The sequence below is a fragment of the Salvia hispanica genome, chromosome 4, assembly GCF_029641045.1.
Source record: "Salvia hispanica isolate PSC_SH4W2 chromosome 4, Shi_PSC_v1, whole genome shotgun sequence".
In the NCBI taxonomy this organism is placed as follows: domain Eukaryota; kingdom Viridiplantae; phylum Streptophyta; class Magnoliopsida; order Lamiales; family Lamiaceae; genus Salvia; species Salvia hispanica.
In genome coordinates this window covers 30,218,954-30,238,393 of record NC_142695.1, presented here as the reverse complement: position 1 = coordinate 30,238,393, position 19,440 = coordinate 30,218,954, and the positions used below count along the sequence as shown (strand labels likewise).

At 39.3% G+C, this 19,440-nt stretch overlaps 2 protein-coding genes and 1 non-coding gene across 4 annotated transcripts; 1 reads left to right on the top strand and 2 right to left on the bottom strand.

Annotated features, from left to right (window-relative positions):
* Positions 1-4,597: 4,597 nt before the first annotated feature.
* LOC125193538 (eukaryotic translation initiation factor 3 subunit C-like) lies at positions 4,598-8,631 on the bottom strand. Of its 2 annotated transcripts, XM_048091362.2 has the most exons (5): positions 8,525-8,631; positions 8,221-8,287; positions 6,057-7,823; positions 5,260-5,780; positions 5,052-5,176 (listed from the first exon to the last, which is right to left on the bottom strand). In XM_048091362.2, exons 2-5 carry the CDS (start codon positions 8,242-8,244, stop codon positions 5,170-5,172), a joined length of 2,319 nt encoding a protein of 772 aa, XP_047947319.2. In that variant the 5' UTR covers positions 8,245-8,287; positions 8,525-8,631; the 3' UTR covers positions 5,052-5,169. The 2 variants fall into 2 exon arrangements, with proteins under 2 accessions (XP_047947318.2, XP_047947319.2); XM_048091361.2 differs by having other exon boundaries at positions 4,598-5,780; positions 8,525-8,628.
* A 416-nt stretch (positions 8,632-9,047) lies between these two features.
* On the bottom strand, positions 9,048-9,119 carry TRNAN-GUU (transfer RNA asparagine (anticodon GUU)). The gene has a single exon. It is a non-coding gene; the product is annotated as a tRNA-Asn (tRNA).
* A 1,658-nt stretch (positions 9,120-10,777) lies between these two features.
* LOC125194963 (protein FAR1-RELATED SEQUENCE 5-like) lies at positions 10,778-13,547 on the top strand. Its single transcript, XM_089056669.1, has 6 exons — positions 10,778-10,823; positions 11,182-11,217; positions 11,327-12,036; positions 12,142-12,161; positions 12,257-13,210; positions 13,331-13,547. The coding sequence occupies exons 1-6, from the start codon at positions 10,778-10,780 to the stop codon at positions 13,545-13,547; spliced, it is 1,983 nt and encodes a 660-aa protein (XP_088912795.1).
* Positions 13,548-19,440: the final 5,893 nt, after the last annotated feature.

Sequence of the window (19,440 nt, the reverse complement as noted above, 5' to 3'; positions counted from 1 at the left end):
GAGTTTTACAGTATTCAATCACTCGAAACGTGATTTCTAGTATACAAACTCTAACAATCTCCCACTTATACTCAAAACACTTTCGAGTATACAAAATGTGCTAACATCTAATTCTCACACTTATACTAAAAGTGGATTGAGGTCTTGAATTAGTCGAACACTCATTCCTTCAACTTGGCTTTCATACGGCTTTACCGCTAATGCCTTCGTGAAAGGATCTGCCAGGTTGTTTTCTGACTCAATCTTGACCACTTTTATGTCTCCTCTCTGCACTATATCTCGAATGATATGATACTTCCTCTCTATGTGCTTACTCGCTTTATGAGCCCGTGGTTCCCTCGAATTTGCCACAGCACCAGAATTGTCACAATAAATGGTGATGCTCTTGGGCAAATTCGCAACCACACCTAAGTCCAGAAGGAAGTTCTTAAGCCATACAGCCTCTTTTGCAGCCTCCGAAGCGGCCACATACTCGGCTTCCATGGTAGAGTATGCAATGCATTTCTGCTTTACACTCTTCCAAATTACAGCTCCACCTCCTAAGGTAAACACATATCCGGAAGTTGATTTTCTCGAATCTACATCAGCTTGAAAATCTGAATCTGTATATCCTAAAGGACAGAGCTCGGCTGCATTGTAAACTAGAACATAGTCCTTAGTCCGATTAAGGTACTTGAGTATGTTCTTTACGGCAGTCCAATGTCCTTGGCCGGGATTTGATTGATATCTTTCTACCATGCCAACAGCAAAGCAAATATCAGGTCTAGTACAAAGTATAGCATACATGAGACTACCAACTGCCGAGGCATATGGTATTCTTCTCATCTCTGCTATCTCAGATGCTGTCTTAGGACACATCTCTTGAGATAAATGGATGCCATGTCTAAAAGGTAGGAAACCTTTCTGGCATCTTGCATGCTAAAGCGTCTAAGTACTGTGTTGATGTAAGATTCTTGTGATAAGCACAACGTTCTCTTTGCACGGTTCCTAAGAACCTTGATACCGAGAATGTGTCCCGCATCACCCATATCTTTCATCTCGAACTGGCTGGACAACCAAGTTCCACTGATGACAACATCTTTTTATTGTTTCCAATTAGAAGAATGTCATCTACATACAAAATTAAGAACACAACATTTCCCTTTTCAACCTTCTTATACACGCAGATTTCATTAGGGCATTTTTCGAATCCAAACTTTTGTACGGTTTGATTGAAACACTGGTTCCATGATCTAGATGCTTGCTTGAGGCCTTAAATGGCCTTCTTAAGCTTCCAAACCATGTGTTCCTTGCCCTTTACCACACAACCTTCAGCTTGTTCCATGTAGATGGTCTCCTCAAGACTTCCGTTTAAAAACGCAGTCTTAACGTCCATCTGCTATACTTCCCAATCCATGTAAGCTGCTATAGACAAAGTATACGGATCGATTTGAGCATGGCCACTGGGGAGAAGGTCTCATCGTAATCGATGCCTTCCTTTTGGGTATACCCCTTAGCCACTAGTCTTGCCTTGAAGACTTTAACTCGTCCATCGGGTCCACGTTTACGTTTGTATATCCACTTGCTTCCAATGGCAGTACAACCTTCGGGTAGGACAGACAAATCATAGACTTCTTTTTCCACCATTGATTGTAGTTCCGAATCCATTGCTTTCACCCATTCGCAATGATCGACATCTGTCTGCGTCTCTGCAAGATTCCAGGGATCAAGTACATTGCTGTCCGGGGAGTGATCCATACACTCTCCCAAACCAATGTATCTTTCGGGCTTGTGAGAGACCCTCCCACTGCGACGCGGCACTACAACATCTTGAGTATTAGTTGAAATTTCTGGAATTGTTGTTACACTAGGTAATTGTTCTTGGTTAATGGAAGTTGTGACTTGAGTCAGCTCTTCAAGAGCTATCTCACTGCTGGACTTATGATTCATTACAAAGTCTTCCTCTAAGAATGTGGCATGAGTGCTCACAATTACTTTCTGATCTCGGAGACTATAGAATTCATAAGCTTTCGTTCCTCTAGGGTAACCTATAAACACACAAACCTCCGTCCTAGATTCCAGCTTAGTTGGATCCTTTTCCAATACATGGGCCGGACACCCCCACACTCTGAGATGTTCCAGATTGGGCTTTCGCCCATTCCACAACTCATATGGGGTAGTAGGAACTGATTTAGAAGGTAAGTTGTCTAAGAGATAGTTTGCTGATTGCAAAGCATGCCCCCAAAACGAAATAGGTAACCGTGCATAACTCATCATCGAGCGGACCATATTCAATAAGGTCCTGTTCCTTCTTTCAGCTACGCCATTCTGCTGGGGTGTGTCCGGCGCAGTCGTTTGGGATTGAATTCCCGCAACTGATAAATAATCCAAAAACTCGACACTTAGGTATTCGCCTCCGCGATCAGATCGCAGGCATTTGATACTCTTACCATGATGCGTCTCTACTTTATCCTTAAACTCCTTGATCTTGTCAAAAGTTTCAGACTTGTAGCGCATCAAATAGATGTATCCAATTTTTGAGAAGTCATCTATAAAGGTGACGAAATATCGAAAACCGCCCCTTGCCTCGGTTGACATTGGTCCACACACATCAGTATGAATGAGCTCAAGTACTTCCTTGGCCCTATTCCCCTTTGACCTAAAAGGTCTCTTTGTCATCTTGCCTTCGAGACAGGATTCACACTTCGAAAATGGTTCCTTCTCAAGACCTTTGATAAGATCTTGATCAACCATCGCATGAATTCTTCTTTCGTTGGCATGACCAATTCTAAGGTGCCATAAGTACGTTTCATTCATTGAACTTGAAGGTTCTTTTCTTTTCATAGAAATTTTCGATGTAGCATTGAGTTCTGATTTACGTTGATTAAATTGGGTAGAAGTGATTGTGTACAGATTGTTTTCCATGATACCACGACAGATATAAGAGCCATCTTTCTTAATAACGCAATTGTCATTAAAAGAAATCGAATATCCATCAAAAGACAACTTAGAAACTGAAATTAAATTTCTTCTAAAAGAAGGTATCAACAAAATATTCTTCAAAATCAAAAATCTATCACTAGAAAAACGTAAATAAACGTCTCCCAATTCAAATATGCGGAAGAATGACACCAATTCACTCCTTGTTGATGCAATTGATGGAGGGAGGGCGAAATCAGTGAGAAGCAGCAGTTGAGTGTGAGTTTTCACGATTTTGGGGAGGAGGGTTTCGCGATTTGGGGGAGGAGAAGCGGGTATAATTCATTCTGACTAAAAACGCCAATGACATCGGCGTTTATGAACTTTAATTTTTTTTTTTTTTTTTAAACACGCCAACCTAGTCGGCGTCTATAAATTAAAATAATGTATTTTTTTTTCCAATAATTGCTTATAAACGCCTTTGTCAGTGGCGTTTTTTAATTAAACACGCCAACCTGAATGGCGTGTTATAATACGTAGTTTATTTTAATAAAATCAAAATTAAATTGTAAAACGCCGGTTTAGATGGCGTTTTACCTTAATAACACGCCAACGCGGTTGGCGTTTTTCCCATAGATGGAAAAAATAACAAAGTGGATACATTTTCGTTATTGTAGTAGTAGAGTGCCCCAAACATTCGATTTTCTCGATTTCCTCGCCAGGATAGTGTATTTTCCCTCTCCACTCGTCTACTGTGTGGAGCTAAGTGTGTGTAATTGCGGTTATGAGCTGAACCTGCTCAACTCCCCTTTTCATCTCTCCCCAAAACTGGCTTTCGACTAGCCGTTGTAACAAAATTTAAAATTTATGTTATTTGCACTTGAGTAAGGTCAATCTTGGTCCTAAACATATGATCAAAATATTAATTTGGTCCAAAACATTCATTTTTTTAAAAATAGGTCCATAACAAATGAAATCCTTGTCGGTGTGGTCCTTTTTTTGCGGTTCCGTCAAAAAACTAACTGTGCAGTTTGTTATGAACCTGTTTTTGAAAAAGTAAAGGTTTTGGACCAAATTTATATGTTGGTCATATGTTTAGGACCAAAATTAACCTTTAGACTTTTGTACTCCGAAGTCTTGAATATATCTGTTAAAGAGTCCACAGCTCCAACAAGAGTTAATAGGCATATGATTTTCTAATGTCGTGGATAAAGAACGTGTTATTAGACCATCAATCAACATTTTTCGTAATTTCTAATTTTGCAGGATTTTTAATCAGTAAAATGATTTTGTGGAATCCCAACAAGTGTTTATTGAAATCGACCAAAATCTGGTGTTTCTCTTCTGTTTTTTGTCCGCAATTTCTCATATTTGTGAGAGAAAGAAAAAGGTTAAATCTACGTGTTGATATTTTGATGTTGGAAGTATAAATTTCAGATTTGAGAATTCATATCTTGTCTAGTTTATGAACACAACCGTAAATCTAACCCTTGGAAAAAAAATCAACTAAAATCAAATTACAATAATTATAATCTTCTTTCTGATAATCGTTTTTTAAATCAAAGTTACTACAAGGTCAAATTTTTAAAAATAAAAAGTTTGCATGTTCCAAAGCGCCATGGAGAAAGTGTGTTTGCTTCGATAATACAAGCGAAACAACGATAGAATCTAAATTTAACCTCAACAGAGTTTTGAACAATTAATAAAAAGTTGTAATCATATAAACTTACTCGGTAAAACATAAGCCAAAGTAGCAAGTTCAACAGCATCTATTACAAAGACACGTATCCTTAAACAATTAGATAGCAAAATTTGATATGAGCAAGAACAAGACAGCAAATAGTGCAAGGCACTGTAAAACAGTTGTCGATTTATCGAGAAAAAAGGACCAAAATTTAAATTATGAGAGATGGAAATCGGCTACACTAAACCTAAGTTCGAACCCCTCTGTTCAGATTAACCATTCTTGCTGAGCCATCAGACTGGCCACCCCTAGCACCAGAGCCTGTGTGGTAAGCCCGACCCAAACGAGCTTGCCGATCCCGAGAGAAACCACTGCTAGCGAGCCCTGGAGCCGATGCCCTACCACTAATAGTATAGCCTCCTCTGCCTCCACTGCTCCCTTGCCGGTTCTGATTAAATGAAAACTCTTGCCACCTACCACCGCCACCGCCGGAAGCTGCTGCTCCAGCATAATCTTGACCATCTTTCCTCCTAAGAGGAAGACCCTCCATCCCGCCACCACCAAAGCGGGCCTCCATGGCCCTCTCATTAGTTTCTGCAAGCACAGTAAGCTTCTCTGTCAAGTGGAAAGCAAGAGCTTGCAATCTAGTGTGCTCGACATCATGGAAGACAATGCACCCTGTTGGCTGGTCCCAACTGGCGTGTAGCTCCTCATTGATCATCATCTTGCTAACAATGCTACGCGTCTCTGCATCCGAAAGATCAAACATCTTAGACAAGTGGTCCAGACTTAGGGAATCATAAGCCGAGGAGTATGTGAAGAGGTAGGTCCTCAGCGCCTCTTCCTTGATCTTAGCCTTGAGCATCTCAAGAACCGAATCTTTGTTGCGCAGCAATCTCCACACGTCGAGGGATTTGATTACAGTAAATGCCTTGTCAAAATCTCCTTGCCTGAGAGCCCGAGTAGCAGCCATTACATGGTCCCTGACATTTTCAGGCGGGCCCGTGAAGGTTTGTCGCTCACTCATCTCAAGTAACCTCCTGAAATTCTTGCTTATGACCTTACGTTTGGCATCATGCACATTGGCTGCCATGTTGGGGACCTCCAGTAACATTGCACAAATCAGATGTACAGCTTCAAGAAACTCGAGATTTATATGCATGTGGTAAGGCATCTGGCGCCTTCTCTCCAGCCGCTCCTGCAAATTTCTAGAATCTTAGAGGCCAGAATGAGAGCTTAAAAACAATCTCAAGGACTCAACGAATGCCAAAGACAACAAAAATGACACTTATCCACTTATAAATTCAGATTTTAAAAAATCGATGTAGATTAAAAAAACAAAGTAACAAAAGGGGGAAACTTATATTTAATTCACTTCCATCAGATAAATTTGAATATGGAGTTTCAAAAGTAGCAAGCTTTAAACATCTTCAACATTAAATAAAATAAAATTAAAGTAACCAGAAAAATATACCTGCTCCGGAGTCTTCTCGTGATATCTGCTCTGAGAAACCCCCTGTGCTAACAATTCCTTCACCCTGCCAGCAGAATACAGTTCTGAGAGGCAACTGTGGGCCTCAAGAACAAGACCCGCCCTGAAGGCACATAAACCAAGCTGTGACATGGCTCTGTTGAAAAGTATTTGTGTGGATATATCCATGTGCTGGACATTATCTTGAAGGTGACTCATAAGCATCAAGTCACGCGATGTTGAGAATTCATCGAATATGGCGTGATGATATATATCACAGAGCATAGCACGTGCCTTGGTCCGTTCTTCACCATACTTGTAAATAAGTGAAACAAGTATGTCTATCAGGGCACGGCTATTCTCCGGAAAAATAGGCTTACGAGGAACCAGCTCAGGAGTTGCAACAAAAGCTGTCGGTCCCCTAATTTCCTGAACTTTTTCATCTCCGGACTCGGCTTCTCCACTGTCCAGCTCAGCCAATTTCCTCATAGCATCATAAACCTCCTGAGGTTTATAATAAACAAGCTCAACTCGTTTAAGAGCCACCTTTGATGCACCCTTGGTATCCCCAACCTTTTCCAAATACTCCTGCACATTTTGAGCTAAGACTAAAAACACAGGCTCATCCTTGAGTCTCTCAACATACTCACGTGTGTGTGGATCGATAACCTGAAGGCTCTTAAAGTATTCAACGTCCACCTTTTCCAGGAAAGCTACCAAATTACCCCAGATCCTTATTGTACCACTGAAGTCAGCTCCCTTTTGGGTTTCGTTCTCATCAGGTTCTACCATATCATCTACCACAATGTTAGAGTACTGCGTTAAAATATCCAGTATTGCAAGCATATTCTGCACACACTGTTTCCACACATTGATGGGCATGTGACCACTCAGACTAGGATTGACATCAAACTGTGCAGAGACAACACTGAATAATATCTCAAGCTTCTGAGCAGGGGTCTTGGCAACCCTAGTCAAGAAAGTGAGCTGCTCAACTAACTCCATTTTCCCAGTACCCTTCTTACCCCTGGCAGCAACAATCTCCTTAAACTTCTTGTTCACTGTGTCCCAAGTAATTTGGCTAGGATCTTTGAACTGCTTATCCATCATTTTATCTTTCTTGCTCAACATCTTCTCCCATCCAGAACCAGTCTCTGCATCATTTCCAGTTTCCTCTTCATCGTCACTCTCCTCTGATTCCAGACTTTCCGGATCCGTAGCAGTGTCACTTTCCGGATCCTCGGATTCTTGCTCATCAACTTTTTCTTCAAAAAGTTCAGGCTTCTCCCTACACTGAGTGATCATATCCTCATAGAGCTTATTGTTCTTCTTCAACTTCTGCTTCATTGAATTCAAGGCCTTGGCATTACTACTACTCATTTTCTTCTTCGCCTCCTTATTGGCCAAGGCCTGGTTCAAGAAGTCCTCCAGCATCACGAGAGCCTTAATGTACAGATTTGGTGGCTTATCGGACTCAGTCACCCTCATGACCTTGCCCAATTGCTTATTAATCTTCTCAAAGCTTTCTTGGAGACTCACCCAGTCATTAATTTTCATGGCATTTTTCATCTGATCAACAGTAGCAGACAACTCATCAAACCTCTTGTCTTTGACACGGCGAACAACACGCTTTTGCCCATCAGAATCATCACTATCACTAGCATTGCCAGAGTAATATCTGCTAGCAGCTGTCGCTGTGGTTGTTTCCACAGCGACATTGTCTTCCTGCTCATCGTAGTCACTCTCCTCCTCCTCAGTGTCACTATCACCCTACATAAAAAAGGGAAATGTTCAATTCGTAACTACTACTACTACGTAAAATCAAGTTTTCAATATACAAGAGCACTAGTTCGACAGAAATACAATTTATTGGACTAGGAGCATATCCCTCAGTTTAAACATTCAATTAAACAAAATTTAAAATGCAATAAATCATCAAAACTGGACCAAAATATCCAGGAATCAATTAAAAAGATCAGAGTTGATTGATAATCCGAGTCTGATTTGAAATAATCAGTCTTGAGAGGAACAAAAACTATAAACAGGGATTCCTACAACAAGTGCATATCAGAAAGAACTAAATTACATATCAGAGCAAAATAGAGATTGGTTATCGAGACAATGCTTAGAAAATGAACAAAAAAAATCGATTGGATTCATTGCTAACCTGAGTCCAAAATCTCGACGCCATTGTCTCAATCCAACAGCAAACGACTCAGAAACTCCTTAAATAACTGCAATGAAATTATAAGCATCAGAAATAATGAAAATCGATAATACGATCAAAAAATGCTTAAAACAAAAAATCTAACATATATTGAGGAAGTAAAACTGATTAATTTAGATCTAAAAATTCTCAAACAAGATGCAAACAAAGAACATAACTTTTATCTTTTTCAAGGAAAGCGGAAAACCATGCGAATTTTTTTAAGTCGGATGAAAACTATAAAGACGACCGAACACAAACTTACCGATCGAATAAGGGGAGATTGAAATCGCTGCGAAGAGATGGGGTATGGAACCCTAATCGTCTGCGCTTTCTTTAAATTCAATATGGGCCTTTATTGGGCCGCATATGGCGGTGAGAAGGAATATTGTGGGCTGGGCTTTATTTTGAACGCACCAAATGAGGAAGAGAACTTGATTTTAAATCGTTTTAGGAAAATATTCTATAGTATTTTTTTCATTGGTTTATTTAAATATCGTTGGAATCGTGATTAATCAAAGGTTTTTAAATGTGATTATACATGTCTTTCTTCCATAACGTAAATCATTAGATTCAATCGGATTTTGGAATCAATCCGTTTTTTCAGGAATCCCGTTTTTTTAAAATTCTTTTTTCGCTTCTGTTTTGTTTATCATTATTCCAGCGGAACGACCAATCTCTTTATGATAAACAAATCCATTTTGCAAGTTCGTTATTACGGGTAGTACCGACAAAGGATCGGACTAATGGCGTATACAATACTTGAATTCTCGATGAATGAATCAAATCTCCCCAAGTAGGATTCGAACCTACGACCAATCGGTTAACAGCCGACCGCTCTACCACTGAGCTACTGAGGAACAACGGGAGATTAGAAATATTTAACTTTGTGAATTAAAATTAATTAAATGATATAGTTGATCGTAATGATCGTGGTATATTCATTTTTTATAAATCGATTCTTGGTGAGTGAAAAATAATAGATTAAAATTGGTCACAATTGTAAGCTATAAAGGAGCTATGAGATGAAAGCAAATGATTTATTAAGAGTGATAATTATCCTAAAATTGGTTGTAAAGACTTATTCCCTTCCTCCATTCCAACTAAGTAAAATACTTTCCATTTTAGTTTGTCCCAACTAAAATGATACATTTTTATTTTTGATAACTTTCTTTTTTCTCCTATTAAATATTCAATACTCTTTCCCTCTTCATTTAAAACTTACACTCACTCTTTTGAGTAAAAATTCCATGATTCTTCCATACAAAGTTGACATAGTGACTTAGTACCTCATTTCTTTACAAATGGAAATAAAAAAACTAACATGCAACATCAATTAAACATAAATTCAATAAAATTAATTGCACAAAATAGACATCCATTGATCATGGAAAGTGGACTACATTAAATATGCAATACATTCATATAATAGGCGTGCAATATACTATTCCTACAATATATACGTATACTACTATGAAATATGGAATATATTTATATAGTAGGCGTGCAATATACTACTACAGTATATATGCATATTAACTTTTTAAAGTAATAATATTTTATTAAAAAATTAATCATATTACATTATTTTTCATGTCAAGAAAAAAATTATAATACTACCTCTTTAATAGTAGTATTATGTTAATATTTTATTATTGATAATTTTTTTCTTATTTTATATTTATATATATATATATATAGGTTTGTGTTAAAATGACAACCCCTCTTAAAGTGACACCGTGACACCACTTATACAACAATATTATAAACCCTACACAGCAATATTACAAACACTACACAACAATCTATAGATTGCTGTATAGTGTGTCGGATATTGCTGGACAAGAAAAATTGCTGGATAAAGAGCAACAAATTGTTGGCCGTCTTTTTCAGATTATTTTACTTTTTTTTGCCACGTGGCAGTTTATTATTCGTCCACATGTACAAATGATTGGCTAGGAATGGTGGTATGGTGTTATTTTAAGGGGTGGTGGCACCCTGACATGCCCATATATATATATATATATATATATATATATATATATATATAGGGTTGTGCTAAAATGACAACACCATTTAATATAACACCATAACACCAATTTCAGCCATAGGATCTAGAAATCGGATGGTTGAGAAGCTGCCACATGGCAGCTCATTTGATTTTTATTTAATCAAATTATAATGCTAAAGGGCAAATTGGGAAATCTCTTTTTCATCTTCTAAGAAACAATTCACGCCAAGCCACTTTCCTTACCACCATTCTCAATTCACGCCAATTGAAGGCGTCTTCTGCAAAATACCCAGCAAACTCGATTTCGAGTCTCGATTTCACGCAATCGGCTTCAATCCAGTTTGAGTTCATCTCAATTTGACCTATTCAATCACCCAAACTCACACGAACTGTGCGATCCATCTCAATTTGATTCCTCTAGTATTTCCAGCGATTTCTCTGCAATCACATCACTGTGCAATCGATTTTCTGTTATTTCTGCAATCCATTCCATAAATTCGTTCAAATATGGGTGAATCAATTATCGATTTTGATCTGGATGTTTTTCCAGCAGGTGGATTTCGTCATTACCTCAATTCTCTATCAATTTTTCATGTGTTTTCTGTCGCACTATGGATTATTGTCATATTTAGTGATGGATTGTTTGCCAATTTTGTCAGATTGAAGAGTATTTTGTGATTTTGATTGTAGGGAAAGTTTTTGTTGAATGTTGCTTTGTTTCTGATTCTGTTTTGTATGATTTGCTGTTTTACATGTTACATCTTGCTGTTTTGTTATATAGTTGCATAGTTTGTTCTATTTGTTGTTTCTAATTGTGTTTTGTTATATTTTAATTGCCTAGTTATGTTTTGTTATATTCTGATTATGTAGTACTAATTGTTCTGTTTGCTCATTCTGATTCTGTTTAATAGTTTTAGTAATTGCTGTCATATTGCTGTCAGATTTTCGTATGCAATAATTGCTGGTTTATGTGTATCACATTGTTGTTCACCTTATCGTTTATTGTAGTCAATTGTATCTGAACTAATTTGCCTCATGTTTTATCTTTTTATCTAGTTGCATGTGTGCCAGCATGCCCCGGCGAACTCCGTCCTTATGTTAGTAAGAAATTCCATTCATTAGATGAGGGTATTGCCTTTTATGAAGCTTATGGTCGTGAAACTGGTTTTGATGTGCGTAAACGTGGAATCAAATCTACTAGAGATGTTGTTACGTGGCAATATCTTGTTTGTAACAGAGAGGGATTGAAGGTGGGGATTGAAATGGATGAGATGCATGCACAAGAGGGTTTTATAACCAAACGTAGACGCACATCCAAAAGGTGTGAATGTAGGGCGCGAATATCACTCAAGTATGTATTTGAGGCTGGATTTTTGGGGTATGTTGTTCAAGAATTTGTGGAAGTTCACAATCATAGTATGATTGAACTTCCGTTTAGACGTTACATGCATATTAACCGTAGGTTGGGTGAAGTACACAGGCGATTCATATGGGACTGCACGAAAGCCAATATTGGACCCACCATGACATTCAAATTCTTGAATGAGTTCTTGGGCGGCTATGACACTGTTGGAATCACCGTGGCAGAACTTAGGAGTTATGTCCAAGGTCTGAAAACTTATGTCGAAGGTTCTGATGCACAAATGTTGTTAGATGAAATGGCGAGGAAAAAGAAGGCATGTCCTGATTTCACATATCACTATCAGCTTGGGAGTTCAAAAGAGTTGAAAGCGCTTTTCTTTTCTGGTGCGATGCAATATCTAAGCGTAATTATCAACTGTATGGTGATGTTGTCTCCTTCGACTCCACATACAATACCAATAGGTAATGCCTTGTTCGTTTATATATAAATTCTGCATTCCATGTGTTAGGTTTCTGTTTGGATAACATTGTAGATTAGGACTCTAATATTTGCAGTCTATTGTGTATTATATTGCAGTTTTTGGACTCTAATATTGCAGTCTACCATTTACATGTATGAAACAGGTATTGCATGATATTTTCACCCTTCACGGGCAAGGACAACCATGGAAAGCCAGTCACATTTGGAGCTGCACTCTTATCCAATGAGACCACAGAATCTTATTCTTGGCTCTTCAAGCACTTTTTGGAATCCATGGGTCAAGCTCCTAAGATGATTGTTACCGACCAAGATAGAGGTATGAGAACAGCTATTCGTGATGTTTTGGTGGATACAAAGCATAGATGGTGCATGTGGCACATTATGCTTAAACTTACCGACAAAATTCCAAGGAGATGTCTAGAAAATGAAGAGTTGAAAAAAGAGATTAGTGCTTGTGTGTGGTCTGAGGTACTAGAGCCGGAAGAGTTTGAAGATTCATGGATGGGGATAATGGAGCGTTATGAGCTTCTTCATGTCGAGTGGTTTGTAACAATGTTTGACGATAGAGAGATGTGGGTCCCTTCCTATTTTAGAGACTTTCCCATGGGGTCTCTTATTAGGACGACGTCTGTTTCCGAGTCTGAGAATAGCTTTTATAAAACATTCACCAGACCTCGCTCCAATCTAGTTGAGTTCATCATGAATTTTGATCATGCCTTGGTTGCACAGAGAAATTCTAGCTCGAAGTTAGATTATATGGATTCAACTGTTATACCACCGTTCTCCAGTCAGTTGGTATTAGAAAAGCATGCTGCAACAAAGTACACTGATCACATGTTCAAGAGAGTGCAACGTGAGATAGTGGACGCATTGCACCATTGTAGCACTGATGGTTTGTTGAAAGATGATGTGTTAGAGATCTCCACAATAAAGGACAAGTATAGTAAATCTTGGGTTGTTACCTACACGATCAGTGAGGATTCGTATTCCTGTTCTTGCAAATTGTTTGGGAGAGAGAGAATTCTTTGTAGTCATATATTTTTGGTTTTCAAGAACAGGTTTTTGAAGGTTATACCTGATAAGTACTTCCATGTGAGGTGGTTGAAGACTGCCTTGGCTGATGCTATTCGTGGACCAGCTCGATGTTTGACAGATCCTGAACTTTTATCACATCCAAACCAATAGTCAAAGAATAAAGTTGCTGACATATTTTTCAGTTACATGAAAAAATTTGATGCTGATAGTGCCATCATTGATTTGTTTTCAGCTGGAATTGATGAGCTTGGGAAGAGTCTTATGACAAGAATCCATGAACCATCTTCAGGAGACAAGGATAAGCCAGTTAAAGATTTCTATTTTGCTGAAAAGCCAGCTGTGGATAGAGTACAGCCACCATCAGTTGTGTCCACCAAAGGTTCGAAAAGTGATTCCTAAAGCCGTTTGGTGTCCGCGAAGGAAAAGGCTATAAAGTTGAACAGCAAACCATTGCGTCAGTGTAAAAAATGTGGCGAATTTGGTCACCATGACTCTAGGAACTGTGGTCGACAAAAGGGAAAATAAAATTGTTAGTTCATTTTTACATTATCAGGTTGCAGTCTTATACAGACGATATTGCAGTATTAGGGTAGATATATTGCAGTCTAATGAAACGAGTGCAGACACACTATTTTCTTCTTTCTATTCCTTCATTACTATTAATTTTATACTATTGTTTCCAAGTTGCCTTTTATTCCATTAAATAGTCTAACTTCAATCTTTTTTAATTACAAAATTTTACAGTACTATATTGCAGTCTTAGTCAATGAATATTGCTGTGTTACCACAGCAATGTTGCAGTTTACATATTATTGTTACAATTGTTCTTTCTGATGTAGTTTAATAGAACGAGAGTATAGCTAGGTGGTACACAACCTTAAAGTCAGTCAGTATTCTCAACCACCAAAGCATAATTAGCTTTCAAGTGCTAGGAAAACATCACATGACTTTAAAGAAATGTTCACTCAAATTTCATTAATTTCATTCACTAGATGATTCTTTTAAGTTTCTTTTATGCAAAGTCATGACATTTACACTGCAATAATTTCCCAATAGAACTCCCTGCTCTAACTGAATCTCAGATTTCAAATCAAAATAGGTCCTAAACACTTTGTTACACCCAGAAACTAATATGATCTGTATTTAATCTGAAGCATGCAAGCATATTATGAGTAACAGCCATCAAAACAATTATGGATTTAAGTCAGTTACATTGTCTACCCCAAAATAAAACTATAAAACTAAATGTTTCAGCACAAGTTCATTCAAACATCCAAAACTTCATGGCAAACATCCAAAACTTCATTGTTGCAGCAGCCTTAGGCCCTATTTTCATTGTGAGGCATGCCAAGATGGTTTGTTCTTGTACTCCGCTACCATATTCTCCACATCAATCGGTCTTGTCTTTTTTGCCTCTGTATACTGATGTGAGGCAAGTCTTGACACACACCTAAAGGCCCTATTGTTGTTGTTATACAGCATTGCTGTACAATATTTGGCTCGAAGAAGCTGCAGAGGCCTTGATTGTTTGTTTGTCAGATCACATTTCCAGTCAGTGACCTTCATGCCCATATAAGTCTCCATATGGCGCATTGCATACAGGCCACAATCTGTAGTGTCTTCTTTAGCACTCCATTTCATTTCTAGAACCTTCACAGTTGCTTTTTGGAGCATGCGACCGTAGCTAGCACAACCATACTTTTCCAGGGTGTAGACAAAGAAATCTATCTGCAATTTATTAAATAAGCATTGTCAAGCTGATGATATTTGCATATTTATATACCGTATATTGCAGAATAACATATATAACATTGCTTGCTTACCAGCCTATAGACTTGGTCGTCATATCTTACCCCACCATCAGCTTCTTCTGATCTAACATTATCTATCACGCTGATTGTTGCTTTCAAGAAATCAAAACAAACCACATAGTAGTGGTCGTTTGCATATATAGGGAAAAAAACCTGGTGCATAATAATGAGCATATTTAATTGCATTCCACTAAGAAACATATTGTAGTTCAATGTATTGATAGTTTATTACCAGACTGTAATTTTCCCATTTGAAGTTTTGGATATACTTCAGCTCATCAATGATTCTTTCATGAAAGACCTCCTTTGTCTGATCATTGCTCCAATCAGTGTTTGGGTCCACAACTGTACCACTCTGCAGCCAAAGAAAATAAGAATTAGGACAACCATACGAGAAGTCTAATATGCATTAAGTGTTTGAGACATACGGAGGTGAAAGTAGACAGAAACAATCTGCTGGGTGATGTACGGGACTTGAAAGTTTCATTCAAATTTAAGTAACAACTCCACCCATCTATGACTGCAACATGGATACCCCAAACCCCAGGTCAATTATATCCCTTTTTTGCTTTCCATTTAGATACTCCATGGTATTTCCAAATATTTCTGGCTTTAATCTGAATAGCAGGGCATTCACACCCTTGTTTAATCTTATCAAAACTATAAAAAAAAATAAAATATTTCAATACTACATTATTATAAATGATGGACTGCAATATAGAACAACAAATACTGCAAGATGATGATGCATTATTCTAAATGATGCACTGCAATGTATAACAAGCAATACAACAATATATACCATTAAATAAAGCAATATAGCATGCAAAACAGCAAGATGATGCATTATCATAAATGGTGCACTGCAATCTATAACAAACAAGACTGCATTATTTTAAATGTTGCACTGCAATGTATAAGAAGTAACACAACAATATGACATAAATTATCTTATTTGTTGGTCCCTCATTTTAACTAGTAGAATGATAAGTATCTAATCATGTCATGATTTAGGTATGAATTATCAATAATTGCTATAACTAATATCACTTGAAACAAAATTTAAAATTAGCAAAAGTTCATTTAATCTATACAGTAAACACTTTATCTATTTTGTTACTTGCACTAACTCATATATAGACTAATTTTGTCAGACAAAGATCTGTCATATAATCCAAATCAATTGTGTAAATATGGAAAACTGCAAGATCATGATGCAGTATTCTAAATGGACTACTGCAATATATATCAAATAAGACTGCATTATTATAAATGACCCACTGCAATATATAACAAGTAATACTGCAAGATTTTTCACAATACCTTCACCTCCAGGTCCTCTTATTTCTTCATTCGTGTTTATTCTCGTGCTTGTTTCAGTTTCCACTTCTTCCTCATTCATATTTTCATGACTAGGTCTAGTTTCAGCTTCACTTGTATCCCCTCTAGATTCTTCCTCTTCTATCTGTGATTTTGTTCTTTTTCTTGTCATTTTAATTTGTCTTTACACTGCATTAAACCAATAACATACAAATCATCCACAAAAGAAATGTGTCATCTTAGCCAGGACGGAGGGAGTACTAAACATATATTTAATAAACAAATTTATTACACGTAATAATTATTGTTGACCAAGATGGTCGGTAGAGCCCAGACGCGCTTGTCGCCTGTCGTGTGTCATGGTCGTGCTCCGTGTCCCGTGTCTCATGAGCCACGGTTGTAGTCGTGTGACTTGTGCCTTGTGCCTTGGATCTTAGATCTTGGCAATTGGTCTTTGTGAGCCACATTGCCAACGTGACACAACAAAGCATATGTGGCTGACACGTAATGATATGCCTTCTTGAGAAGGCGTACCTCTCGATACGATCGATCAGGTTTGGCATACCTCTTGATACGTCGATCAGATTAGAGCCACGTCGATCGAGTTGGGGGCGAAGGATGTGAGGCGTTCGGAGTCTGACTAACCATGGCGAGTTCTCTGTGATCTCATCTGGGAGAGCATCCAGACGAGATTGCCGAAGTATGAGATTTTGGGGTTGATTTGGAATGGAGGGATGACCCCCACCATCTCGGTGTTCATTTGAAGGTTGTTGTATGGTAGGCTGCCGGTGGATGAGAAGTTGTAGCGGCGGGGTATTGAGTTAGCTTCTAGGTGTCAGTGTTGTCGGTCTCCCTCTTTTGAGTCTTTTAGCCATGTCATTCTTTCGAGTCAGTCGGCGATTTCTGTGTGGGAGTATTTCGATGCCTGGTTCCCTTCTTCGCACACACCGATTCACACGAGCACTGATATTGCACTTAGACTAGGTCACTGGCGGGATCTCGTGGAGACAGATTTGCCTACCTGTGACGGAGGGGGCCTGGGCATTCGCCGGTTCCGGGAGGTGGCGGTGGCTTTTGGGTTCAAGCTGTGGTGGAGGCTCCTTGCGCAGGATTCTCTCTGGGCCCAGTTCATGACCCAGAAGTACAGTAACCTTCCTTGTCATTTGCATACATCTACATGTTGGTCTCATGATAGTCCTACTTGGCGTCGTCTGCGTCGTATTTGGTCATTCATGATTATATTCGTTGGTCCTTGGGTGAGGGGAAGATCAGCTTTTGGGATGACGTCTGGCTTGGAGCTAGCTCCATCCGGAGTCTGTGCGTCCCGGGATATGATCCTCCTCAATCCCAGGTTGTTGCATCATTCTGGCATGAGCATGCATGGGATGAGGATATGCTGCATGACTTATATTTCAGGTTTGGCGTACCTCTCGACACGATCGATCAGATCAGAGCCACGCCGATCGAGGTGGGGGCGAAGGATGTGAGGCGTTGGAGTCTGACTAGCCATGGCAAGTTTTCTGTGACCTCTGCTTGGGAGAGCATCCGGACGAGATTGCCGAAGTATGGATTGTGGGACTGATCTGGAATGAGTGGATGACCCCCACCATCTCGATTTTTATTTGGAGGTTGTTGTATGGGAGGCTGTCGGTGGATGAGAAGTTGCAATATTGGGGTATTGAGTTAGTGTCTAAATGTCAGTGTTGTCGTTCTCTCTCTACTGATTCTTTTAGTCACGTCTTTCTTTCGAGTCAGTCGGCGATTTCTGTGTGGGAGTATTTCGATGCCTGGTTTCCTTCCTCGCACACACCGATTCACACGCGCACTGATATTGCACATAGACTAGGTCATTGGCAGATGTCCTCTTTCTCTAGGGCCCCCGCCATGCATATTAGTTTTATTGTTCCATGTTTGATCTTCTGCTTTCTTTGGATGGAGAGGAACGACTGCAAGCACCGTGGTCGTCCTTTCCGTCATTCTCATGTTATTTGGCAGGTTACTCATCACCTGCATACGTTCGTGCTGGCCGGCAAGATTACCCCGATACACTGGAGGGGTTGCTCGACGTCAGTGGATTTCATGCCCTCTTCTCCCAGACAGCGTGTTTTGCGTTCACTCATGGTCCTATGGCATCCACCCGATGCCCCTTGGGTGAAGCTGAATACAGATGGTGTCTTCTCCTCGACGACATTGGAGGCGGGAGAGGGAGGACTTGTTCGTGGCACTGATGGAGATCTTCTGCGGGCCTTCTATTCTCCAGTGGATGCATCGTCAAGCTTTGAGGCGGAGCTTATGGCTCTTATCCGAGGCTTGGAGATGGCCATGGAGTTTTCTACACACATCTGGATAGAGCTTGACTCAGCAGCTCTGGTTACTTTAATGTCATCTGGACAACCTGGTTCTGCGGATTCTCACACATCTACAGAGAAGGAAACCGTGCTGCCGATTTTCTTGCAGGTAGGGGGGTTCAGACCCCTACTATGACATATTATGATTCAGTCTCTGCGCCTCGATACCTGAAGGCGCTTGTTAGGATGGACCAGCTAGGATATACTAACTTCCGTTTCCGACGTAGAGATATGTTTTGATTATGTCCTTTTGATAGTTCTGCTTAACTTATTTTTCGCTTTTGTTTATCTGGTTCATAGTTTAGTTCTTGATAGCATCGAGCATCCCGACCTGTGGGAGCTTCAGTTTGTTTCTCTGTTCATGTTCTTGTTTTCCGATACTAGTCACTTTTGGGCTAGTATCATGTTTTGGAACATTATATTTTGAGTTATTCACGTGTTGGGGGTCTGCCTAAACCCCCCGCTCAGTTTGGGCGTTTTTGATATAAAAAAAAAAGACCAGGTCACTGGCGGTTGTCCTCTTTCACTAAGGCTCCCGTCATGCATATTAATTTTATAGTTCCTTGTTTGATCGTTTGGTTTCTTTGGACGGAAAGGAACGGCTGCAAGCATCGCGGTCGGCCTTTCCGTCATACTCATGTCATTTGGCAGGTCACTCATCACCTGCATACGTTCATGCTGGCCGGCAGGATCATCCCTATTCACTGGAGGGGATGCTCGCCGTCGGTTGATTTCATGCCTGCTTCTCCCAGATAGCGTGTTCTGCGTTCACTTATGGTCCTTTAGCATCTCCCTGATGCCCCTTGGGTGAAG

Bases quoted from the DNA above. Each gene is read 5' to 3' on its own strand.
- LOC125193538 (XM_048091361.2), bottom strand. From the start codon at position 8,244: ATGGCGTCGAGATTTTGGACTCAG. The intron at 7,824-8,220 runs GTTAGCAATGAA...TTTTTTATGTAG, and splicing joins CGTCGAGATTTTGGACTCAG to GGTGATAGTGACACTGAGGA. The intron at 5,781-6,056 runs GTATATTTTTCT...AGAAATTTGCAG, and splicing joins ACGAGAAGACTCCGGAGCAG to GAGCGGCTGGAGAGAAGGCG.
- LOC125194963 (XM_089056669.1), top strand. From the start codon at position 10,778: ATGGGTGAATCAATTATCGATTTTGATCTGGATGTTTTTCCAGCAG. The intron at 10,824-11,181 runs GTGGATTTCGTC...TCTGTTTAATAG, and splicing joins TCTGGATGTTTTTCCAGCAG to TTTTAGTAATTGCTGTCATA. The intron at 13,211-13,330 runs GTGGTTGAAGAC...CATATTTTTCAG, and splicing joins GATAAGTACTTCCATGTGAG to TTACATGAAAAAATTTGATG.